The 26736-nt window shown below is 52.3% G+C and overlaps 1 protein-coding gene across 4 annotated transcripts in view; it reads right to left on the bottom strand.

Annotated features, from left to right (window-relative positions):
• Window positions 1-26736, bottom strand: part of TRAF3IP1 (TRAF3 interacting protein 1) — a 46174-nt gene that overhangs the window by 6566 nt on the left and 12872 nt on the right. The window contains exons 8-13 of one of the 4 annotated variants that reach the window (XM_066345746.1): window positions 17047-17067; window positions 15253-15361; window positions 14741-14821; window positions 13653-13776; window positions 13453-13489; window positions 10731-10807 (exon numbers count right to left, since the gene is read on the bottom strand). In XM_066345746.1, the coding sequence (XP_066201843.1) occupies window positions 10731-10807; window positions 13453-13489; window positions 13653-13776; window positions 14741-14821; window positions 15253-15361; window positions 17047-17067 (449 nt within the window). Of the gene's footprint in view, window positions 1-10730; window positions 10808-13452; window positions 13490-13652; window positions 13777-14740; window positions 14826-15252; window positions 15362-17046; window positions 17068-26736 lie in introns of all 4 variants that reach the window. The other 3 variants (XM_066345745.1, XM_066345749.1, XM_066345748.1) reach the window with 3 other exon arrangements.

Genomic DNA, 26736 nt, shown 5'->3' with positions numbered 1-26736 from the left:
CGTTAAAAATAAGATAATTGAGCCTCGTTTAATGGATACTACATTTACTTGGGCTTTGTTTTTTTTAACTGAAACAACTGACTCTTCACCAGATGTGGCTGCAGAAATGAGGGAGGCACACTGACGATTAAAGGAAACAGACGAGACACTTGTCTTCTAGGAAACAGTTTTCAATCCCAGAATATAGTCTATTTCACCAACAATTATATGACAAAATACATGCTTTAATAATTCCTAACCACGACTTGTTCTTTCAGAGAAAACACAGAATAAAAGAAAAAAATTAAAAATTGGAGATATCATTAAAATGAAAGATACAAAAGAGAAAATCAACAAAGCCAAAAGTTGGTGATTTAATAAGATAAACAAATTTCTGGAAAAACTGATTTTTTTTTTAATTTTTTGTATTTTTGCTTAAATTGGAAATGGGGAGGCAGTCAGACAGACTCCCGCATGCGCCCGACCGGGATCCACCCGGCATGCCCACCAGGGGGCGATGCTCTGCCCATCCTGGGCGTCGCTCTGTTGCAATCAGAGCCATTCTAGCACCTGAGGCAGAGGCCACAGAGCCATCCTCAGCGCCCGGGCCAACTTTGCTCCAGTGGAGCCTTGGCTGCAGAAGGGAAAGAGAGAGATAGAGAGGAAGGAGAGGGGGAGGGGTGGAGAAGCAGATGGGCACTTCTCCTGTGTGCCCTGGCTGGGAATCGAACCTGGGACTCCTACACGCCAGGCCGACGCTGTACCACTGAGCCAACTGGCCAGGGCCGGAAAAACTAATTTTTAAAAGAAAAAAAATCACTAATAAGTAGTATAATTAATAAAAACAGAAATAAAACAATAAATAGAGCCAATATTGAACATAATTCTATCAAGACCATGAACTTGAAAATTAAAGGAAAAAAACCTGACAACTGGAACTGACTAAAGAAGAAACAGAAAGCCTGAACACTCCCTAGTTCATACAAAAATAAAGGCAGTTTAAATTTTTCCACAAAAGAAACATCGCGCTCAGACGGTTTTATGGGGAGCCCCACAAAACACCAGGAGGGAGAGGGCAGGAGCGACCAGCAGAGGAGAAGCAGGGCAGACACCTCTCTGATCGAGAGCCCAGGGAGGACCAGCAGTAACGGGCCAAATCCATGTGTGCCCGGTGACAACATGCAGGATGCGGCAAGAAGGCTCAGCCTCAGGTCCGGTGAGTCCTGCCCCAGAGGCGGGGCCCGCACGCAACTGCGAGGAAACAGCGGAGTTGCCAAACTCGGGACCTGCGACCAAGTGACCGCTGTGCTCTTTCAAGCTGCCGAGGCCGCGAACGGGAAGGCCGGAAAAGCCGACACGCGGTTTCCCACCAGAGCTGAGGCTGCACATGGCTGCGTGCGGCCGAGGGCTGGGTGCTGCTCTGGGCAGCTGGGAGCCGGTGGCCTAGACAGGAGGGGCTGTGCTTCCCAGGTGGGGACCATCCCAGTGCCGCACAACACCCTTGTTTGTACAGGTGACCCAGTCACGTACTGGGGAGTGATGTCAGCAACGGGTGACCAATAGCCACTAGCTGGTCCACCTCAGTCCCTCTGGGCCCGTTCTACTCAGTCAATTAAACCCAAGAAACCCTAACTCATTTAGCCAGGCCGCATTCCTCCAGCAACAGGCCTTCACGGGAAGCTGCTTTTCAAGTCAGAAGAGATCACACAGGGCCTGACCAGTGGTGGTGCAGTGGACAGAGCACCGACCTGGGACGCTAAGGACCCAGGTTTGAAACCCCAAGGTGGCCAGCTCGAGCGCAGGGTTGCCGGCTTGAGTGCAGGCTCACCAGTTTGAGCACGAGGTCACAGCTTGAGAATGGGATCATCAACTTGATCCCACAGTCTCTGGCTTGAGCCTCAATATCACTGGCTTGAATAAGGGATTACTGGCTCGGCTGGAGCCCCCGGTCAAGGCAAATATGGAAAGTAATCAATGCACAACTAAGGTGCCACAACTCCAAGTTGATGCTTCTCATCTCTCTTCCTCTCTCTCTCCTCTCAGGAAAAAAAAAAAAAATGTAACCATACAGGAACAACGAGGAGATGGGAACTAGAAAAATAAAAATGTTTCTCAAAGCAATGGACTCAAGTGAATATGTCTCAGAAAGGACAAAAATAACTAGAGAAGAGTAAGAAAAAAAATTACCAGGAAGTAAATTTCATTGTTTCAAGTGAAGCCAAAGAAATATGGGATTTCAGGGTTAAAACAGTTCTGGAAACAAGCTGCTCCACGTGTGACAGGTGCTGCGTCCCAAACTGCATGAGGCTTCTGGTGACTGAGCTGCACTGATGTCCCCACGCAGCCCGGAGCCGGACAGGAGCTGGGACCTAGGTCCGTGCTCAGACTCCCGGGACCTCTATTTCCTGGGCAGGAAGTGGTGCCGCCGTCCTCCGAGCACGGGCAAGACCGAGACTGCCCGCGGGAGCACAGGGCCGGGAGGCGGAAGCTGCCAGGTTCTGCTAGCCACTGTCACCGGCTGAACCACGGCCCCCCTGGGGGCAGCACAGCGACACTGCTTCGTGCGAGGACAGCCAAGCCGGACTGCGCCAGGGCGGAAGTGTTTGCAAGGCCCCCCTTGTAAGACCCGATTTCTAGTGTTCTTTTAAAAAACAAAATGTCCTGGTGTCTCTCAGTGGGCACTCTCTAAAGCTCTCCGGCGTCTGCGAGTCCCCCGTCGGGGCAGCGCCTCCTCTGCGCCTGCTGTGGCCGCACACTGGACGGCTGCAGCCCCAGGAACCCATGACCGGTCCGTCTGTCTTCCTAGCGACTGCTGTCCAGACCACCAGCACTCTCCTCACGGGGTTTCACCCCCTGGGTACAGCCAGTCGACTAACCCCAGCCTGCATTCTCATTCTCACCAACTGATCTTCACCTGGGGCTGGTACAAGGCAGACCTCCACCCCAACATTCATTAACGTGTCACAGTTAACACAGTTACACACCAGGCTCTACAGTACTCAGTAACCAAGTTCACACCTACGGGGGCTCAGGCTGTCTAAGTCCATCAAACTACAGGTATTGGTTATGCAAAGCACAGATAGGGTGCTGACAGAGTTAAGGCCAAAATGATTATCAGCCAAAAGTGACTAAAATCTAGAAGTGATAAACATAATATATGAATTTTTAAGTGTAAGTTTTGAGTGAAAATATCTTCACTCATCACATTATCATTCACTAAATATATTAAACAGAAGATGACCATTCCCTTTGCAAATGTTTATAAGACTATGTGGCTAATCACATTTTCATTATCCAATTTCCTTAAGCCACATTTTTTTTTTTCCAGGTAACAGTCCTCTGACATTCTACCCACATCACCTTTGTCCACATTCAGGAAGCCTACTTACTCGTGACCACCTTCACAAAGTTCATATACGTGTAATGATTTCATGGTTTCCAAACGATTTTCATCATCTAAAATATACCAATGCACATAGATGTACTTATTTTAAGTGCTACTGTTGATAATTTGGTGGTGAGGATTTTATACCCTAAGCCTGAACGCCCCAGACTGCGTGCACTGGAAGAGCCTGCATTACTTGGGAACAGAAAACTACCACCTTATTTCCTAACATGAATAAATAAATAAAAATAACTGTTTAGGACTGAAATCAATCAGTGGTTCCACAGTTCAGCTGTTCAAGTCTCACTAGTGAAGAAATATCATAGCATTTGTTCCCTTTCATCCAAACTTAAAATACTTTTATCAGGTGCAAAATTTCAGTAAAGGAGGTATTTTTTTTAAATTCAGTTTTAGTGAGAGAGAGAGAGAGAAAAAGAGAGAGAAAAGAGATAGAACAGGAGGAGCAGGAAGCATCAACTCCCCTATGTGCCTTGACCAGGCAAGCCCAGGGTTTCGAACTGGCGACCTCAGCATCCCAGGTTGGTGCTTTATCCACTGCACCACCACAGGTCAGGCAAGAAGGTATTCTGAATAGCATTTTTCTAACAGGGTGAAAGTATCTGTGTTGAAATTGCACCATCTAGCTACCAAAATGGTCATTTAAAGTTCTATTTAAATCCACAAAATGAAAGAGTGAGGGTGAAACCGCTGACTCCCTAAGACTTTAGCTACCTTCGCTATAACTAGTTATTACAACAAGTATACCGTGTATGGTAAGATCACTCTACCACAAGGCATTTGGACAGAGGCTCTTGCAAACAGCCCCCACAGCTCCATGGACACTGGTTGCCACACCGGCCGAGTGCACTCCCACAGAGGAGGCAGTGACACAGACGTGCAGGCCCCCCAGCACACAGAGGCCAAGTTCTCGTCTGAAGAGGGGCAGGAGCACCAGCACCCCCACAAGGCGTACTGTTTACAGCCGTGTTTTCCACCCGCTGGACCATGGAAATTTCGTGCTGGAACACTAAAGAGTCAGCCACCCTGATGTCGTGTGAAGATTATAGACCCAACAATCTCAGCTGAATTCGCTTATGCCCAGGGTGATGTCTGCCTTAGTGGTCCCCAAAATAATTCTCTTATTCCCACCAGTCCCCAAGTAAAAAAGGGTTGAAAACCACTGGTTTATACCACCAAGGAGGTGACGAGGAAAATCACAGAAACCTGAACTGAACGGAAAGAGAAAAAAACCTACAACAGGGAAATACTCTATTTCAAAATAAAGAATTGAATCTAAAAAAATAAGTAGCTGAAATTTACGTTCAATTAGAACATAATAACATGAAAAAAAGCTAAAAAAAATAAAATAAAAAAGGAGACTGATAAATCAGGAGAGTCCTGAACGGGTGGCTTAGCAGGGCATCGTCCCGACACACCAAGGTTGTGGGTTCAGTCCCTGGTCAGGGCACATCCAAGAATCAACCAATGAATGTGTGAATAAATGGAACAAACTGCTGTTTCTCTCTCTCTCTCTCAAATCAGTAATTTTTTTTAATTTACAAAAATAGAAAAGAGAAAATCTTCACATAGTACCTTAGAGAGAACTCTCTTTGAAACTGCTGGCTATAACTCTGAAGCATCTTTATTTATACGGTTTAAAACATGAGCATTTTTAAGCACAAGAAACACGAATAAAAAGTACCTTTCTGGTTATTTTTCAAAAGCTTCATAAATCTCAAGAAAAAATATTGGCATGCACTAATATCTTACTATTAACAAAGTTTAATATTTCCTCCTGAAAAGAGAACAAATAAGTCAGAATAATGAAAAAAATGCTCAAAGCAGTCTGATTCACATATTTATTCTATAATGTACTATTCAATCCATTAGCACAATAAGAAATGGCTTTTCTTCCAACACAACTTCAAAGACAGGCTGGAAAGATGCCCAGATTACAAATATGTATTTCCTTAGCGTTGGGGGGGGAGAGGTCCCTCCAAAAAAAGTAAAAAGTACCAAGACCACGGGCACACTATAACTTACACAAAAAGCAGAGAAAACACTATTTGAATTCTGAAATGAGATAGAGAAGATAGGCAACTCGTATAATTAACTTGGATAAACCAATACTACTCGGCAGCTACAGCCCCGTTCTGAGGACGCTACCCTCGCCTCCCCGGGAAGTCCGCGCAGCACCAAGCCCGCCCGGAGCGCAGAGAGGAGAACCGCTCCACGAGCACCAGCCACCACCAACCACGGCTGGGCCGCAGAGAAAGGCTCAGTTCCAAATAATCAGCATCACACAGACCACAGTCCCTGAATGTGCAATCACACCAGATACTGTAAATACGAAGACTCTAAAAACCTTTCTATTTGAAAGTTAAAAAGCAGACTCCTAAATAGCCCATGTGTTTAAAAGAAATAACAACAAAGGACTTCATACTAATTCAAGAAATTATATTTACCATTAATTATTCAAGGAGTTTAAAATTCAGGGATACAGCATGCTTAAAGAGAAATGTATAGTCTTAGATATATTAACTTTTTAAATGATAAACACTAAAAATAAATAAGCTAAGTTTTACATGAGGCGAGAAAAAGTAAGCATCTAAAAAAACAGGAAAAACAGAAAACGGCACAAATGGGTACCTACGAAAATTGAAAGCTGATGCTTTGCCAGAGGGCCCATTTCAACAGCTTTTTTAGAAATCTCATCAAGGGGGGAAAAGATGACATTTCTGGAAGAAAAGGAAAACTAAAGATCTATTTTTAAAACCATAAAGCCAACGCCCAACACCTTCACACCGTGACTGTGAAGGCGACGGAGATGCGGGATGTCCTCGAGAAACGCTGGTCGGCCCCGTTCTGATCTCCGGAACTGCCCGCCACCGAGCGCAGCCCACATGTGGCAGACACGCGTGTCCCAGAAACCCTTGGCTCCCAGCCCGCAGGCAGCCTCCTCCGTTCCCCATGTGCCTTGCAAACATTACCATCTCCTGAGCGTGCCAGGCGGCAGGAGAATCTGGCAGGTTCTCGTCTGTGTTAATGGAACCCCTGATTGTTAGCCAAGCCAGCGGTGCAGGGAATAAAGATTTCACTTCCTGGTTCCCTCCGTGACAAAGATCTGGCCAACGCAGTGTAAGTGGAAGCGGTGGGCACAGCCCCCAGGAAACAGCCTGAAAGAGAAGGGGGTGCCCTTCTCCTGCTTCCCTTTTCTTCCTTCCTTCTGGCTGGAATCCAGTCCTGAAGGCTGGAACGGGAGCAGCCACCTGGGTCCAGGAGGGGCCCGGAGGAACAGCGGTCCGGAGGGTGGAGGAAAGAGCAGGAGGATCTGGTCACTGCCACTCCGACTGAGGCACGAGCTAAAGCTAAAGCGCCTTCTACCTCATGCAAGCCACTACTGTTCCAGATCTTTCCCCTTCACTCACAGGTGACTTTAGTCCTCACTGATACAAATATTAACTGCCAAAAGAAACTCAAAAAGAAATAAGAAAATGGGGTCTACCCACTAAGAAGCTGATGTGGTCAGAGATGGGAAGGATCAGTGAGAAGACAAGGACAGCGGGTGGCATCAGGTCTCAACAGCACAAGCGTGGACGAGGAGCCAGCAGCCAGCAGTGGACAGAGCGACCAGCAGCCAGCAGTGGACAGAGCGACCATCAGCCATTAAGGAAATGAAAAGTAAACCGCAACAAATTAAAACTAAAATGCTGACCGACCACACCAGGTATTGGCAGGGACGTGGAGGAACCAGAGCCCTCACGCACTGCCAATACGAATGCAAAGTGGCAGAGCCATTAGGAAAAGTTTGGCATTCCTTAAAACGGTAAGCACACATTTGCCAGATGACCCTGCAGTTCTGCTGGCAGAGTTTACCCAGAGGGACGGCAGTGCGTCCGTGAACGTTCACCACAGGATCACCTGCAGCAGGCCCGAGTGTGTGTCCACAGGTGTGCGGAGAAACTACGGCGTACGTCCACAGCGGAATACTGGTCAGCAGTGGGAAGGAGAGAACTGTCATCCATGCTGTGACACGGATACACCTCGCAATCATCCGGACGAGTAAAAGCCAGACCAAAAGGCCTGCATCGCAGACCACATTCCCACTCATACACAGGTCTGGGAAACGCTAAGATGTGGTGACAGACGACGAGTGAGCAGTATCCGGGACGGGGCGGGGTGGGGGGCAGGCGGTGGGGATGGGGGACAGGCGTGGGGTGGAGGTGGGCTAAAGGGACTGTGGAGGCCAGGCTGCCTCCGAGGGCGGCTGTGGCTGGTGCAGATGTGTGCCCAGCCTTCACCCACAGGCAAAGAAAGCGGCCACAGCCGCTCTAAAGAGGAAGGGGCAGCTGTGCCCTGGCACAGTCCCAGGCTGGCCCGGAGTGCACAAGTGTCATCGGCTCACAGCCACACGCCCTGGCTTCTGCAGTCTGTGCGGGCTGCTTGCTCACGGGTCGCAGCAGCAGGGCTGGCAGCTGGACCAGAGACGGCGCAGCTCGGAGCCTGCAGGGCTTACTGCCCGGCCCTGCGCAGGAAACACGTGCTGACCGCGGCTCAGGGGACACGCAGGGCGCTCACTGAGCACTGGTTGTACAGCGAACGGCTGCAGAGACCTGAATGTCCACCAGTAAAGGAATTCATAAACAATGAAAGGCCAGTCATCAGTGCAATGAATAAACTAGATCTCAAGGCCAGAGGGTCTCAAAACAAAGTGCTGCGGAGCGGAGCAACAGGGCGACAGGAGCTCTTGAGCCACGCCCACCGCACACCTGTGTCGGCCTGGGGAGAGGGTCTGGGGCAAGGGCGGGAAAGACCTCTACTTCCCCCATACGTTTTCAATTTATTTTAAAAAATAACCAAGGATTTTTAGAAAACCTATAAGCTAAATGCAAATCTGATTTCATTAGCCCGCTAAAGAGAGCAGCGCAGACCACTGGCTCTTCCCTGCTGAGCTGCGTCGCCTGTCAGCAGACTGGACTTTTTAAAGCAGCGACCGAGCAAGGGGCCTTTGTCCCTTTTATCTTCTTAAGTCAAAAGATCGAGGGCTCTGAAGTTGACTCCTCAGAGGGGACTCTGAACCTCAGGCCTAGGTGCTCGGCACAAACATCACAGCTCCAGCAGCTACACCGGGAGCAGCTACAGCTACTCCGCATCCTGTGCTCCTGGAGTCCTGTATGTGGCGGCTCCTCAAAGCTCGGTGTCGCTCACGTACAGTAGTACTCCCAGTGACGCAGGACGCACGCGTCACGGCTCTGGAAGCGCGTCATATCACTTGTTCCGGCTAGCAGTGACAAATATGGAACCGGACATTAACCATCTCATTAGCCAAAAGCAGGCCCATAGTTCCCATTGAAATACTGGTCAGTTTGTTGATTTAAATTTACTTGTTCTTTATTTTAAATATTGTATTTGTTCCCCCTTTTGTTTTTTTACTTTAAAATAAGACATGTGCAGTGTGCATAGGGATTTGTTCATAGTTTTTTTTTTTTATAGTCCGGCCCTCCAACGGTCTGAGGGACAGTGAACTGGCCCCCTGTGTAAAAAGTTTGGGGACCCCTGAGCTACACCAGCGGAAGCCTGGCGGGTCACCTGCAGTGAGACCATGAGGCCCCAGCTCCCTCCACGGGGCTGCAGACACGCAGCCAGGGACAGCAGGGCAGCTCCTCGCCCACCCCGAAAGGGACTTGGACACATTAAAATTCCACAGCAGCAGACAGCAGGCCAGACAGACACGCCCCTGCGGAAGAGCAAACACTGGCCGGCCCTGTGAAGCCTCAGGCAGCGGCATTCTCTGGTTCCCGTTTCAAGGGCTCCCCCTAATGTTACGCTCAGGGCACGTCTCCAGGACGAACCAGGTCATTATAAGCAGAATTATCTATAACAAATAACCATTAAATCAATGTGTGTGTGAGTGTATATAAAACATGGGACTTGTTGGCTGTGGATAAAACTATCCAAAATACTGCTTTCTGTTAAAATAAATAAATATTTATGGTTATTTTAAAATACGACTAACAGAAAACTAGCCTTGAAGTTTGAGCCTGACCAAGTGGTGGCACAGTGGATAGAGTGTTGGCCTGGGATACTTGAGGACCCAGATTGAAAACCCCAAGGTCGCTGGCATGAGCACAGGTTCACCAGCTTGAGCACAGGGTCGCCAGCTTGAGCACGGGATCATAGACATGACCCCATGGTTGCTGGCTTGAGCCCAAAGGTTGCTGGCTTGAACCCCAATGTTGCTGACTTGAGCAAGGGTCACTGGGTTGGCTGGAGCCCCCCAGTTAAGGCACGTATGAAAAGCAATCAATGAACAACTAAGATGCTGCAACTATGAGTTGATGCTTCTAATCTCTGTCCCTTCCTGTCTGTTTCTCTCTTGCTAAAATACATACATACATACAAACATAAAAGATATTTGGGGCACACTGCCTGACCTGCAGGTATTCACCCCAGGGTCATATGCCCAAGGGCAGTGGTGGGCAGGCCGTGGGTCCCAACAAAGCCACATCACACTTGTAAGAAAGACTGCTGGGAGGCCAGATAGTAAGAGTCCCTATTGAAAAGCCAGACATGAACAGTCCCCCAGTCTCTCTCTCTGCAATCAGTTGGGCCAGGTGGCCAGTTCCCAATTCCACAGGCCAGAGGAGGATAGAGGAGGCAGGAAGGGAGAGTCATGGATTCAGAGCAGAGCAGACCTCTGACCTTGACTTCCAAAGGAGGCTGCTGCCCACCCAGGACAGGACTGACAAGAGGGTCCGGGAAGTGATATCACAATGCAGAAACCCTAGGTGTCTACCCACCCAGGACAGGACTGGTAAGAGGGTCCGGGAAGTGATATCACAATGCAGAAACCCTAGGTGTCTACCCACCCAGGACAGGACTGGTAAGAGGGTTCGGGAAGTGATATCACAATGCAGAGACCCTGAGGTGTCTACCCACCCAGGACAGGACTGACAAGAGGGTTCGGGAAGTGATATCACAATGCAGAAACCCTAGGTGTCTACCCACCCAGGACAGGACTGGTAAGAGGGTTCGGGAAGTGATATCACAATGCAGAAACCCTAGGTGTCTACCCACCCAGGACAGGACTGGTAAGAGGGTTCGGGAAGTGATATCACAATGCAGAGACCCTGAGGTGTCTACCCACCCAGGACAGGACTGACAAGAGGGTTCGGGAAGTGATATCACAATGCAGAAACCCTGAGGTGTCTACCCTCCCCAGTGCAGGAGTAGGGGAGGGGTGCTTTTAAATATATAAACAGATATTACTGATAACCACAACCTTTGAAAGGTGCTTCTAGTTTTTTAAAGTAAATGTGTGAAACAGACTGCTAAATGCTGATATTCACAGAAAACATTCCATTACCTTATCTCCAGGTTTGGGCGACAGCTGCAACTTCTCATAGTCTTTCTTGGTCTCCAAAATTTTTTTGACAAGTCCTCCTGTTGAAAAGCAGTGGCTTTATGTTCAAGTTGTTCTCTGCCCTTTGACCTATCCCGTTCTAAATGGGTGGACGAGTGGGAAGAGTACTAAGTCCTTACTCTTCCTCCTTCTACACTAAAAACAGCTTCAAGGAATCTTTATTTGATAAAGAAAACCTACAATACAACAGCTGCTCTTGGAAATTAACTCTACAATCTCAAAGTGTTTCAAAGAAATCAACTCCTTGAAAGGTTTAAAAAGAAAAACAACTTTAGAAATGAGCTAGATTTTCTTTTCTATTTACAAGAATTAAGAAATGTAGATTAACATTCAAAACAACTATAAACATATGATAATTTTGAATTGCTTCTAAAAGCTTCTAAGTTCTAATATTTCTTTTATACTGAGATAAGATCTTCAAAAAAAAAAAAAAGAATTATCCAGGAGATAAATATCATACAAAACCTATTTTCTTTAAAACACTGTTTACCCAGATGTGCATCATTAAGAAACAGGCTGAACAAACTGGGTGTGCCCACACCGCGGAGGACAAAGCCTCAACACGGCCCTGGACAGAACGCAGCACATGTCCAGTGAAGCAGGACGAATGTGGACAGTCTTGACTCGGATTCTTAACTAGAGGGAGAAGCCCTGACCTCACTGTCGCCGGATCGGAGGGAGCGAACAGGCCCTTGAGGAGGGGACAGGGTGGACGCCTGCCTCTCTGAGCACAGCCTGGTCAATTCACTTGGCCTGAAAACGTAAATATTTTACATAAATTGTACAAAATTAAATCCAGATATTAATGCCTAAAAACTGAAACTCAGGCTAATGAAGAATTTATTTTATAACTTTATGACAGACTAATTGGTTGTACACCCCTAATGGGATATACCTTTAAAACAAAAAGACCAACGGATCTACCTAAAAAACTCCTTAAGTGTTTCTAGTGATCATATTGCTGTTAAGAACTGATGGTGGTACTGGCTCCATGACTGCCGCGAGGCAAAGCTGTCCCGGGCTGTGCGCGTGCTCGCTGCGGGAGCAAAGCTGCCCTGGGTGCCGGAAGAAGTGAACACTGCCTGGGGCTGTTGGGAGCCAGCACCTTTGGCCTAAGATGCACATATAAAAGCAAGAAATGCAGAAAAATACTACAATCATAGAGCTGAACTGAAAACATCAGTGTGAATTCAGGATATGTTTCCTATTGAAAAAAAAGAAGAAACCCCCTACAAATAAGGAACAACCCGGCAGCAGTGTGCAGCCAGGCTCCTTGGGTAGGGCAAGGACCCAGCTCACTGTTAGGAAACAGAGCCATACTACAGGGAGGCAGGCATCCCATTGGCTCACAGGAGCCTGACCACAGGGGAAAAGCTGCCCTCTGTGGATTCTCCCACTGAAACACGGGCAGGGAGCACAGATGAGAACATCCCCGTTCCACAACACTGGCGGAAATAATCACCTGCGTAACATCACGAGCACACGGTAAGAGGAACCAACACTACCTGGTAAGCATTCTCGTCCAAAAACCCTGAATCTGATCAAGTCACTAGAACCGATTTATAGGAATAAGGAAAAAAGACATAATACAGGGTATAATAAGCAACATGGGCCCTGGCCAGTTGGCTCACTGGTAGAGCATTGGCCCAGTGTGTGGATGTCCCAGGTTCGATTCCCGGCCAGGGCACACAGAAGAAGCGCCCATCTGCTTCTTCACCCCTCCCCCTCTCCTTCCTCTCTGTCTCTCTCTTCCCCTCCTGCAGCCAAGGTTCCATTGGAGCAAAGTTGGCCTCTGCCTCAGGCGCTAGAGTGGCTCTGGTTGCAGCAGAGCATCGCCCCCTGGTGGGCAGAGCATCGCCCCCTGGTGGGCATGCCGGGTGGATCTTGGTCAAGCCCATGCGGGAGTCTGTCTCTCTGCCTCCCGGCCTCTCACTTCAGAAAAATAAAATAAAAAATAATAAAAAGCAACACGTAGGTGTAAGAATCTCTAAACAACTGGCTTCTTCAACAAATAAATAACAAGGGGAAAGAGACTTGCTGAGAGAGACAAGTCAGATCAGTTGTAATGTAGGGACCTTATCTGAATTGTACTCAAACTGGAAAAAATACACAACTCAGAAAAAAGGGTATTTGATTCTATTAAAGAATTAATGAATTTATGGTTATGTTTCTTAAAAAGAGCGCCCTGTCTTAGAGCTGAGTACAGAATGTTTACAAGGAAATGATGTTCTCCAGGGCTTGCAAGACCTGGGGCGTGGAGCCGCGGTGGGGGAGGCTGAGACACGGCCGGAACTGTGTGACGGGGACAGGGGTCACAGCCCACTGTCTGTGGTTTTAGGTGTGGGGTGAAGGAAGACACTGGGAAGAGAACAGTGACATTACAGAACTGTCTGTCCAGGAATGATCTCGAAGGTCATGCAATCCCAGCTGTGACCATACAGACAAGAAAGGGAGTCACCTATGAACAGCTCACAGCTGACCTCAGGGTCCGGGGTTGCCCAGGTCCCCTAAGGACGGGAGCAGCACTGCCATCTTCCAGAACAAGAAGCACCACAGCCTCGCAGGGACTGTCCCCAGAGCCCCACCTCCTGCTGCGGCACCCCTGACCGGAACGGGGACACAGCCCAGCGCACACGAGGCTCTGACACACACGCCCACAACTCACCGTGCTGCTCGCCGGCCTCCAGCTCCACCGCCTGCACCTGAGCAGGAGAGGAAGGAGAGAGGGGAGAGAGGACATGCGGGTTTGAGGATCTCATCAGAGGAATGACCCAAGTAGCCAGGGCAGAACACTAACTGAAAAAGCAGAGGAAATTTTGTCTGCATAGATCTAAACAACGTAGTTTAAGTGCAACTGCAACTGACCACTTCGAGTTCTGCGGCCGCAGAGGGCTGGGGGGCAGCCTCCACCACAAACTGGTCGTCCTCCTCATCGTCCGAGTTCTGCGACTCCATGATCACACTGGAGACGGTTTTACCGCTCCCTGTCCTAAATAAAAAGAGATCACATTAAGTTAGCAATCTCTGTGGGTGACGTTCTCATTAACCTCGTGTATCTGGAACTCTGTGTGAGGTTAATCACATGACAGCAGTTTACCACCACTGTCTCTAGAACAACATCACAGAACGCAGGGGTCAGCTGAGCGAAGTCCCCAGGCCTGGGTCCCTGTGAGCCCTGCCCTCTGCCAGCTCCCCGGCCACACCCAGCCCCACCCCAACTGCCCGTCCAGACACACTCACACCCCTGCCCCAAACCACAGCCTGCGCCCTCTACCTCTCCGGCCAGGCTCTCAGGGAGACCAGGCCTTCCCCTGCAGCCTCGCTTCAAGGCCTCACCTCTCAAGTCACAAGCTTCAGGGTGAAGTGGCAAGAGAGGCCCTGCTGGCCAGGGCTGCCCCGACCTCTGCCCTCAATGTTGCCTGAGAAGAGCGGCTTCCTTAGGCCCCTCACGGGATTCCTCATCACTGCCCCGCACCTACATCGCTGCCCAGCACCCCCACTGACACACCAGTTGCCCACCAGGCCCTGCCACTGTTCTGGGCCGGCAGCCCCTGACCTGGTCCTCCACCCAAGAGCTCCCCGGGGCTCTAGTAACCACCGACAAGAACGGCCCCCGACTGCCACCCCACCGCAACCACTGCGAGCTTCCTCCACTTGGGCACTTCCTCCCTGCACCTGTGCCCTGACCACCGCCTGCAGCCCCAAACACGCCCCGGCTCCCACCAGCCCTCCGGCCTCAGTCCTTCCCTGCCCACCTCAGGCAATCTGCTTTAATGAGCACCACCCGATCTCCGGACCCCTACCACCCAGCAGCAGACGCAAGCACACACGTGCAAGTATACACGTGCACCCGCACGCACACCCCAAGCCTCTCCCTCCTTTCAGTGCAAGGAACAGGTCAGGAGGGACTCCCACACCCCTGCAGAAGCCCGACCCCTCAGGGCACGCCTCACCTGTCGGCGGTGAGCACCTCCGCGCCGTCCTGCGCTTTCACCCGAGGAGGCGCTGGCCTGGCGCTCCCGGGACGAGGAATTCTTCGAGACCAGACAGCGAAAACCAAACACAGGAGAGTAAAGCACTCTCACGTTTCAAAGCGGACAAGAGAAAACCCAGGTCAGTCAAATACCGACTCCGCCACCACCTGCCGTTCTACACACGCTCGCAGAGTATGAAGAATCTTCCATTAACTCAAAAGTACCCATCTTTTAATCTTATGTTTTCATTAGTTTTCAGGTACAAAAATAACAACTATCAGTAGTGAAAACATGACATAATTTAGTTGTGATTATGAACTCCCCAGCTCTCTAAGAGGCCCTATGTTTCGTTGGTTCTGACCCAGGCACAAGAAGACTGAACACACGGGTCCTGCCCTCCGTGCGCAAACACGCGCTCAGAATCAAGCTCACGGGCTCCCTAACTGCGGGAGGCGCGGAGAGGAGCGGGCTGACGTGGGCTGAGCACAGACCTGATGCTGGACGGGGCCTCCGCGGGGGCGGCGGAATTCTCGGGCACCTCCGACTTGTCCTGAGCAGGTCCCACGTCTCCATCTGGAGGGACGGCGCCCCCTTCAGCAGTTGGTAAAGGGAGGAACACAAAGAACGGACACATTGGAGGAGAGAGCGACAAGTAACTGCGAATACAAATGGGCTTCCCCCACCGATGGTTCCAACGGAGATGAAACAGACCCCTGGCGTCTGACCCTGGAGGTGAGGGACACGGGCACCCTCAAACCCTGGTTCAAGGTCTCAAGAAATGGAACGCAGAGGGTCGGTCCATCAAGCCAGCAGCTTAACATGAAGGACACACAACCAAAGGAAAGAAACACACGCATGTAACATACACAGGCCGGGAAGCTCCGTCACCACTAGTGACAGACAACAGGTATTAGTAAATCAGTCATCGTCACATGCAAGACCCTTTTGAGTAAAACACTGTCATCATTCCAACGTGTAATTAACAGAGTACAGTGAGGGGCCTAACGATTCCATGTACATACACGGGGCCCTAGAAGGCATCCGTGTGAGTGGAGAGCAGTGGAGTGACCAGCGCTGCTCATCTTCTTCTTCCTATCTTTCTGCAGGTTGAAAATTTTCTACTTGGCTTACGTACCATATCGCATCTATAATCCGAACAAAGTTCTCTTCACTTTGGTAACAAGACTTAATCAGTAAATAACAAGTCCAAAGTGTTAAGAGAATTAAATTTACTCCACTATTTAAAGTAAAAGGGTTCTCTACTTTAGGAAACAGTGAAAATCATCCAAATTTGAAGTTTGAAAAGATACTTTGTACTCTGGAAAAAAAAATCCTGAAATGTATTCCTTTGAAATAAAAAAAAATGTAAATTAAATCTTAAATTCATGTACCTAAGCTGTTTCCTTACAAAAAATTACTTGCACCAGCATGCGTGTGCATCCGTCCACGTGGACACAGTTTACACCACACACTGCGCACGTGTGCATACGTCCACCTGGACAGTTTACACTACACACTGTGCGTGTGTGCATCCGACACGCAGACACAGTTCACACCACACGCTGACCGCGCGTGTGCGCATCCAACACGCAGACACAGTTTACACCACCCGCTGACCGCGCACATGCGCATCCGACACGCGGACACAGTCTACACCACACGCTGACCGCGCACGTGTGCATCCGACACGCGGACATAGTTCACACCACACGCTGACCGCACACGTGCGCATCCGACACGCAGACAGTTTACACCACACGCTGACCGCGCACGTGCGCATCCGACACGCAGACACAGTTTACACCACACGCTGACAGCGCACGTGTGCGCATCCGACACGCAGACACAGTTTACACCACACACTGACCGTGCGTGTGCGCATCCGACATGCAGACACAGTTTACACCACACGCTGACCGCGCACGTGCGCATCCGACACGCAGACACAGTTTACACCACACGCTGACAGCGCACGTGTGCGCATCCGACATGCAGACAGTTTACACCACACGCTGACCGCGCACGTGCGCATCCGACACGCAGACACAGTTTACACCACACGCTGACAGCGCACGTGTGCGCATCCGACACGCAGACATAGTTTACACCACACGCTGACCGCGCACGTGCGCATCCGACACGCAGACACAGTTTACACCACATGCTGACTGTGCGTGTGCGCATCCGTCCACGCGGACACTTAACACCACACACACACTGCGCGCCTGCACATCCGTCTCGTGGACACAGTTTATGCCACACGCTGACTGCGGGCCACTCCTTACCTGCCTCACTAGGGGAGTCACCTAGAAAAAAGAAAAAGAAGCAGCACATCAGAAATCCACTTTTGTGTGGTGAACCTCAGTCCACACAACAGCAGAACAGGGCAGAGAGAAGTGCACGGTAAACAGTTCTGGGAGTCTCTCGGGGAAACGTGGTCTTCTCGCAGCCTCTTTTCTAACTTCCTAATGTCACTGTGTTTTCAAAGACAAAGCAAAGAACAAAGAAAACGTTGACTCATAAAATGTTACTTCATAAGAACAGGACACGGGTATGAAGGACGTCTGTCACAGAGACAAGGAGACAGGCAGGCAGGACGGACAGACGCTGCTGGGGCCAGGGGCCCGGGGCCGCCCGTGCGGGCACAGGCAAAGAGCCCGCGGCCACTGCGGAGACTCTGCAGGAGAGCAAACTGCCAGCCTGACGCAACTGGTCAGTAAGGACTTTCCATCAGCTCCTACTCAGAAGAAACTGTCTCAACCTCCACACAGGCCGACCTCTGCACTCATCACCAGCACCCCTTTTCTTGCCGCGCTGCTCTTGGGGAGTCACAGGTGCCTGAGCAGAAGCACGCTGAGCAGGCCTGTGTGGGCGCAGCTCTCAGGTGGGTTGTCCTCTTTTATGTTACACTCTTACACAAGCATATTTAGTAGAGCCACAACTGCGCACACCCACAAGAGCCGGGCCCTGGGTCACTGCGGGGGGCCAGGCCCTCGGGCTGTCATCCCCAGGAGAGCTCCGCCCTCCCCGCTGTCTGGGAACACAGCAGCCGAGCACGTGAACAGCGCCCCAGGGGTAACGGGAACTGGGAGGCCCCACAGGACCCCTCCGAGTGACACAGCAGAGGACAGGCCTGGCACCTGCTGGGGCCTGTGAAACCTGAGGGCTGGCAGTTAGGAGGGGGCTGCAAAATGGGGTTCCAGGTGGCGCAGAGGTGTGAGAACATGGCAAGTTCACACCAACAGGAAGTAAGAGGCTTTACCTTCACTAGTAATACAACCAGGTCTCCATCTAGAGGGGAGGCTAACCAGCCTGCCGAGCAACAGCTCCAGGAATAACACTCATAAAACGGAGAAGCCCTGGGAGCTGGCAGAAAGCACAGTAGTGCCATCTGTTGCCTGACACCGGAGGCCAAGGAAGCCGGAGGGTCAGGTGTGGGCCCTGGAGGCAGGACCTCCCAAGTCTCCATGCCCGTCCGGAGCCGCAGTCTGCCTGCCTTGTGCAGCTGCCTCGTGCCATAAGACCCCCCCCCCACCCGCGCACAGAGCGGGGCAGCTGCCTCGTCCAATGAGACCCCGCGCACAGAGCGGGGCGGCTGCCTCGTCCAATGAGACCCCGCGCACAGAGCGGGGCGGCTGCCTCGTCCAATGAGACCCCGCGCACAGAGCGGGGCGGCTGCCTCGTCCAATGAGACCCCGCGCACAGAGCGGGCAGCTGCCTCGTGCCATGAGACCCCCCCCACCCGCGCACAGGGCGGGGCAGCTGCCTCGTCCAATGAGACCCCGCGCACAGGGCGGGGCAGCTGCCTCGTCCAATGAGACCCCGCGCACAGAGCGGGCAGCTGCCTCGTCCAATGAGACCCCGCGCACAGAGCGGGCAGCTGCTTCATCCTTCAAGGACCAGCCTAGTCAGGCCCTGTCCCTGGATCTCCCCTACCGGAGGGACCGCCCACAGCCAGCCACAGCCAGCCTGCTACTCTGCCAGTGCTCGGTGCCAATTTTAGCTGCAGAGTTGCTGGCTGTAAGTCTAGATGTGATCAGATACCCACAGGAGGGATGTGCCCGGCCCAGAGGCCAGCCTTCGTCAGCGTCATCCCCACAGGAAACAGAGTAGAGGGCACGCGCACCTGTGCGGGCGAGGGGATGCCAACACTCTGCCCAGACCAATGCAGGCCTGCAGGTCTGACAGACATACGGGGAGGGGCTGGGGGCAGGGGTGTCACAAGTTAAATGACACCACAGGAAACTATCACACAAATCCAGGAGGAGCATTCTACAAGACCAAAAACCTCATCTCTGCAAAAGTCAGATGCTCAGACAAAAGGGCATGGGGGCGGGGGGGTATTCTAAAATCTAAGTCAATAAAGAGGCAAAAAGAATAAAAATACAGTGCATTAACCTTAACTGGATCCTGGTTTTTAAAAACATAACTTTTCTGAAAAAAATCAGAATACAGCCTGGGTGTTTTTAGATGTATCGGGGTTAGACGGTAATGAGAACTTTGTTAAGTGCAACAATAATTTTGTGGCCATGTAGGAATATGTCTTTTTTTATTATTTAAGCGGCATGATGAGGTATTCAGAGAGAAGTATTTAGAGATCAAGTGTTGGGATGTTTTCATATACTTTGAAATAGTTCGTGAAAACGTTTAGCTATAGATGAAGCAAACATGACCCAAACGTAGTAAGTGCGAGAGGCGCGTGGGTCTCCATCGTCCTGCGCTCTCTGATCTCCTGTGTCTTTCCTGACAGAAGACACGGGAGGCTGGGCCCGTCCCACTCTGCAGGGAGAGCGGGCTCGGTGGGAGCCTACAGTGCAGTATCAGGTAGGGGAAGACATAGCTCATGACTTAATAAATGGATAGATTCTCTGTGGAATTCCTCGATCCACCTGAAAAAGCAAATTAACACCACCATCCATAAATTCTGTTGCCCCTGACAACGCAGGGCCAGCCACCTGGCACTGGGCACAGGCAGGCCAGGGCCTCGGTGGGTTTTTCTCTGAGCGCTAAGAGGGGGAGGTGCATTAGACAGCCCCCCGGCCCTGGACCTGGACTCACGCTCAGTGAGGGCAATGAAGGAACGACAGCTGCGGACCGACCTGCATTCCCACGGGAAAGGACAGCCATGCAGGAGCATGCAGGAGGACATGACTGTGACCGCCATGACGGCGACGACAGGGAGGCCGGGTGTGCGAGTGCAGGGTGAAGAGTCTGGGGGAGGCCCGGTCACTAGGCCCACCAGGGACAGTGAGCCGCAGGGCTCTGCTCCCACCGCCAGGTGGCGCCCGGCTTTGTCCTAATCGGGGCGCAGCGCCCCCTCCACAGGCACTGTCTACACACATCAGCAGTGAGCACTCTCCGCCTGGCTGCGGTTCCCAGTGACTCAGGTGACGGGTAAACTGAAGCAGGTCAGGATGCATGCTGTGACAGGCCAGCCACCCTGTGGGCATCATCCTCTTCCCTATGACCCACACGCCTCGGACAATGACCCATGTGGCTTGCTCAAGGCCAGCAGGCGGGTCAGCAGGAGCAGTGGAATTCTTCCCGCTGGTCGGAACTCAGAGGGTCTGCACTGGCCACTCCACGCCCACATCCCTGTCCTGTGGCCCAGGCACTGCCTGGGGGCTGCCCTCCTGGGGCCCTGCCCACAACTGAGAAAAGCTCCCGCACAAAGGAAATAAACACACTGTCAATGTCACAAGAGGTGGCGGAACCGCGGCACGCAGGCCCTTGTGAGAAAGAAGTGCCGTCACTGTAACAAGTCACTCCGCTCCGGCTCAGCGCCCTTTCATTCGGCTGTCCTATAGCGCAGGGGACCTAGAGAGACCCTGCAGGTGACCCACTGGGAATAACCACCGTGGCTGGAGCGTGGCTGCAGGCATGCCCCTCCCTGAAGTGCGGGTTCTCACGGGGAAAACGGGACCGGACAATGTGCCTGTCACTATTCTAGCCTCGGGTACAGAATTCTTAGAAACCAGAGAAATGCAAGGCAAGTTCAGCCTAAAATTTTCTTTCCCGGAAGTCAAGATTTACACTAGCTTTTCCCTTCAATGTCACTCAAGAATTCTAGTATTTTTTTTTTTTCACAGAGACAAAGAGAGAGTCAGAGAGAGATAGATAGGGACAGACAGACAGGAAAGGAGAGAGATGAGAAGCATCAATCATCAGTTTTTCGTTGCGACACCTTAGTTGTTCATTGATTGCTTTCTCATATGCGCCTTGACCGTGGGCCTTCAGCAGACCAAGTAACTCCTTGCTCGAGCCAGCGACCTTGGGTCAAGCTGGTGAGCCCGCGCTCAAGCTGGCGACCTCCGGGTCACGAACCTGGGTCCTCCACATCCCAGTCCGACGCTCTATCCACTGCATCACCTCCTGGTCAGGCAAGAATTCTAGTATTTCTGAAGAACTTAGGTTAGTGTCATCAAAGACTATGACTACTGGTCTTGACTTTGAATCACCCCATCTGGAATTCTGAATTCATACATCTAACTGCTCTGTACCAGCAGGCGAGGAGGAGGACGCCTCGTGTGCCGCCCCAGTGCCAGCCTCAAACAGGAAAAGGGAGGCCGGCCCCAGGCCCCCCGTGTGCCCAAGGCAAGCACTTCAACGTCTTCACTGTGGGGCGTTTGCTAGAACAGAGCAGAGCAGAGCAGGACGCACACTGGAAGGTACCTTCTCTAACACCCACATCGTTTTGTAAACTCCCAACAGCAAGATACAGAAAGCATTTGGAATAGATGCTAATAAACTGTACACAAAAGGCACGGACAGGGTAACTGAGAGCTGTGTTACAGCTCTCTAGCCCAGGGGTCCCCAAACTTTTTACACAGGGGGCTAGTTCACTGTCCCTCAGACCGTTGGAGGGCCGGACTATTAAAAAACTATGAACACATCCCTATGCACACTGCACCTATCTTATTTTAAAGTAAAAAAACAAAATGGGAACAAATACAATATTTAAAATAAAGAACAAGTAAATTTAAATCAACAAACTGACCAGTATTTCAATGGGAACTATGGGCCTGCTTTTGGCTAATGAGATGGTCAATGTGCTCCTCTCACTGACCACCAATGAAAGAGGTGCCCCTTCCGGAAGTGCGGAAGTGCGGCAGGGGCCGGATAAATGGCTTCAGGGGGCTGCATGTGGCCCGCGGGCCGTAGTTTGGGGACCTCTGCTCTAGCCTATAACTGATCAAGTCAAGTAGAATTTCAGGTCGTTTCTGATCTTCAAGACTTTGTAGTAAACATTAAAGTGGTTAGACTAGTAAAACAATTTATAACTACAAAGAGATGTAAATGTTTCATACCAAAGAGGTGAGGAATTTCAACTAAAGAGTATCATTCTCTCACCTATTTCTGAATCTAGTTTCCTGATCTGGCTCATTATTTAATCCACACAAGATGGGGTCTAAAATTTTAGCTGAAATACTACCCTCCTCTCTTCCTGGCACAGAACTGTTAACAAGAGGTTGCGATACTGCCAAGGTCTCTGTGGCTGCCCGCCTCAGCTGGGACTGACGGGGCCATGTCGGGGTCACCAACAGTCTCGGCCTCCACAGGCGCCCCTTTCAGGAGCGTTCCAACACCCCTCCCGAACTGCCTCCCCTTGGCTTTCAGGACACCCCCTCTCCAACCTTCCCTCCAACCTCTGCATCCGGCCAGAGCCCCCTCCCGCTCCCGGACCTGTGCGGCTGGGCGGCCGGGGCACACCCCCTCACGCCCTCCCCCACACCCTCCCCGGCTGTGGCCCCAGGAAGGGCCTGACGGGGAAGATCACCCACATGCTAAAAAGTCCCAACTCTTTCATTTTCAGCTTTGAACCCCCCAGCTCTGCCCTAGACCCCAGGCCCCACCTACTGCCTTTGCCCCTTGACCTGGTAGGGTCGCAGGCGTCTCTGAGACAGAGTGCCTGGCACGACCCCCGTTCTGCCACCAGTGTCTCCCCAGGCCACCCCACTCAGTGCTGCCCAGACCCGCCCCGGAGAGACCTCATCTGTGCTTCCTCTCCCGGCCAACAAACGCCACCCAACCCATCAGCACCCCCCCTGTCACCTCCTTCAGCCCAGGCAGCTCTGCCCCAGTGCTCCCCTCAGAGTCCCTCCCAACCATACCCACTCCTCTCGGCCTCACTTCCCTTCAAAGACCCCCGGCCAACGTACATGCATGTGGACGCATGGCATGGCCCCGATCACTGTCCCCTCCGCGATCACTGTCCACGGGGCAGGCACTGCACAGATGCCCACAGAAGGAAGGAGGGAGGGCCCCACTACGCAAGCTGAACCCGTGCCTGACCTATGAGGGACATCGCGCCGCCCTGCAGCCCTGCCCCGCCCTGCAGCTCTGCCCCGCCCTACAGCCCTGCCCTGCCCTGCCCTGTGCCCGCCACGGGCTATGTCCATCGCACTGCCCTGCAGCCCCGCCCTGCCCTGCCCTGCAGCCCTGCCCTGCCCTGCCCTGCCCTGCAGCCCTGCCCTGCCCTGCCCTGCAACCCTGCCCTGCAGCCCTGCCCTGCCCTGCCCTGCAGCCCTGCCCCACCCTGCCCTGCCCTGCAGCCCTGCCCTGCCCTGCAGCTCTGCCCTGCCCTGCAGCCCTGCCCTGCCCTGCCCTGCAGCCCTGCCCAGCCCTGCAGCCCTGCCCTGCCCTGCCCTGCAGCCCTGCCCCACCCTGCCCTGCCCTGCAGCCCTGCCCTGCCCTGCCCTGCAGCTCTGCCCTGCCCTGCAGCCCTGCCCTGCCCTGCCCTGCAGCCCTGCCCAGCCCTGCCCTGCAGCCCTGCCCCACCCTGCCCTGCCCTGCAGCCCTGCCCTGCCCTGCAGCCCTGCCCTGCCCTGCCCTGCAGCCCTGCCCTGCCCTGCAGCCCTGCCCCGCCCTGCAGCCCTGCCCCGCCCTGCAGCCCTGCCCCGCCCTGCAGCTCTGCCCTGCCCTGCAGCCCTGCCCCGCCCTGCGGCTCTGCCCTGCCCTGCAGCCCTGCCCCGCCCTGCGGCTCTGCCCTGCCCTGTAGCCCTGCCCCGCCCTGCAGCTCTGCCCTGCCCTGCAGCCCTGCCCTGCCCTGCAGCCCTGCCCCGCCCTGCAGCTCTGCCCTGCCCTGCGCCCGCCACAGGCTGTGTCTAGAACCCAGGCCCAGGTCACGCCAGGCCACATCCTTGCTGGCCGTCGGCCGCGCTCCACCTGGTCAATGACAATCGTAAGTGGGAACGGTGGCCAAGGGCCTCTCACATCTCACAGAGCCTCCACTGGGGGGTGGCCTGGGCTTCCCGGCTGCCTCCGCCGGCTCCTCCTCCACTTTCTTGTGGCAGGCAGGGTCACATTCTTTCTCAGGAGAAAGACTAGGTCCACTGGTTCTAGAGCCCCTCCCTCCTGACAGGACACTGCACATTGAACACGTGTGCAGTACGAAACTTAACTGAGGATGCAGAAGTCACCAAAACAATGACACTTACATGCGCGCTACCTCAGAGTGACCAGTCTGCTAGAACGCACTACTTAACAGGCAGAAGTTATATTCCAGCACTGAGTGTTCATTGGGTTATATATGGTTCTAGAATGGCTTTGAGATTCTCGTGTGCCCAACAAGCATCATACTCTCACAGTCCAGCAAAGGCAGGGCTCATCCCTAAGTGGCACACGGAGGCCCGAGGCCTCGCCACCTTCTGGCAGTGGACCTGCCCGAATGCTCCCACGTCGGCAGCCAGAGCATCAGGGTGCAGTGTCCGCTTCACTGGGCTCAGGGCCCGCTGGCAGGCAGGGGAGAAGACAGCACACCAATTTGTTGGCAGCTCAGTAATACCGCAAAGCTCATAAATCTCTCAGTCAGTCTTCCACCGACCTAGAAAGGACCCCACAGCACGAGCTCCCCCGTGAACTCAGATGCAAACCCCCCGCCACTAGAACAGCAGACAAGACGCTGAGAAGCCTAGAAACCCCCAGTCAACACAGGAACCGCGGGTTAGGAGTCAACACAAGGCCAGACTGAGCTATAGCTAAACCATCAATAAAGCGTCTACATTCCAACAACAGTCACTCAGAGACGATGAGGAAAGGAAGATTCCATTTCCGACAAAAACTACGAACAAACTATCAATTAAGCCTTGACTAACAGACATGCACACACGCACACCTTGGGGGGGGGGGGGACACCTGCAGTAACTTGAATTCGGAGGGACCCGATCTTCCCAAAATAATGAAAGCAGAAGTTTAACGCAGAGCCAGTTAAGTCAGGTACGTCAGGTAGGTTTGTTTGTGGGGCGTGGGAGTCTTTAACTCATCAAGTGGTTTTAAAACACATTTGGGGCCCTGGCCGGTTGGCTCAGCGGTAAAGCGTCGGCCTAGCGTGTGGAGGACCCGGGTTCGATTCCCAGCCAGGGCACACAGGAGAAGCGCATATTTGCTTCTCCACCCCTCCGCCGCGCTTTCCTCTCTGTCTCTCTCTTCCCCTCCCGCAGCCAAGGCTCCATTGGAGCAAAGATGGCCCGGGCACTGGGGATGGCTCTGTGGCCTCTGCCCCAGGCACTAGAGTGGCTCTGGTCGCAACATGGCGACGCCCAGGATGGGCAGAGCATCGCCCCCTGGTGGGCAGAGCGTCGCCCCTGGTGGGCGTGCCGGGTGGATCCCGGTCGGGCGCATGAGGGAGTCTGTCTGACTGTCTCTCCCTGTTTCCAGCTTCAGAAAAATGCAAAAAATAAATAAATAAATAAATAAATAAATAAAAAACACATTTGGGAGGCTCTGGCCAGTTGGCTTAGTGGTAGAGCGTCGGCCTGGTGTGCAGGAGTCCCGGGTTCAATTTCCGGCCAGGGCACACAGGAGAAGCACCCATTTGCTTCTCCACCCCTCCCCCTCTCCTTCCTCTCTGTCTCTCTCTTCCCCTCCCGCAGCCAAGACTCCATTGGAGCAAAGATGGCCCGGGCGCTGGGGATGGCTCCTTGGCCTCTGCCCCAGGCGCTAGAATGGCTCTGGTCGCGGCAGAGCGACGCCCCAGATGGGCAGAGCATCGCCCCCTGGTGGGCGTGCCGGGTGGATCCCGGTCGGGCGCATGCAGGAGTCTGTCTGACTGCCTCCCCGTTTCCAACTTCAGAAAAATACAAAAAAAACCCCACATCTGGGGAAGCAGGCAAGTAAAATGGCTGGTAACTTTTTAAAGAACAATCATAGGAAAACAGGGGAAGTTAAAAATTAAAAAGAAAAAAAACCCACACTGCAAAAGGTGTGTATGGGGGCGGAGCGCAGAGCAGAGGGAACAATCGCAGGAATGACCCTGGAACGCTGCTGGGTTATTGAAAAAAATAGACAGCACCCAGAGCCTTGCCTTCCACCATGAATTAAAAAGAGAGATAACTAAAAAAAAGACTAGCAGCCTGACCGGTGGTGGCACAGTGGATGGGCGTCAACCCAGGACGCTGAGGTCCCAGGTTTGGAAACCCTAGGTCACCGGCTTGAGACCAGGTGTGTGGGCTTGCGTGTGGGCTGGCCAGCTTGAGCGCAGAATCATCTACCTGATCACAAGGTTGCCGGCTGGAGCAAGGGGTCACGGCTCAGCTGGAGCCACCCCCTCCGGCCTCCCCAACCCACCGCCATCAAGGTACTTATGAGAAAGCAATCAATGAATAATTAAAGTGAAGCAATTATGAGTTGATGCTTGTCATCTCTATTCCTTTCCTTTTTTTCCCCTCAAAAGAAAAAAAAAAATAACAGGAAAACCACTGGCAGCTTCCAATGAATAAAAATTAAACAGGCAAGTCATTAACCAAATATAATTAACTAAAATGAACTAAAGAAAAACTGAAAAACAAATGCTTTTTAAAAAATCAGCAGATGGCCCTGGCCGGTTGGCTCAGCGGTAGAGCGTCGGCCTGGCATGTGGGGGACCCCGGTTCAATTCCCGGCCAGGGCACATAGGAGAAGCGCCCATTTGCTTCTCCACCCCTCCCCTCCTTCCTCTCTGTCTCTCTCTTCCCCTCCCGCAGCCGAGGCTCCATTGG

This window comes from Saccopteryx leptura, chromosome 7 (genome assembly GCF_036850995.1).
Source record: "Saccopteryx leptura isolate mSacLep1 chromosome 7, mSacLep1_pri_phased_curated, whole genome shotgun sequence".
Taxonomy (NCBI): domain Eukaryota; kingdom Metazoa; phylum Chordata; class Mammalia; order Chiroptera; family Emballonuridae; genus Saccopteryx; species Saccopteryx leptura.
The sequence above is the reverse complement of the archived record's forward strand: the minus strand, read 5'-3'. Positions and strand labels throughout refer to the sequence as shown.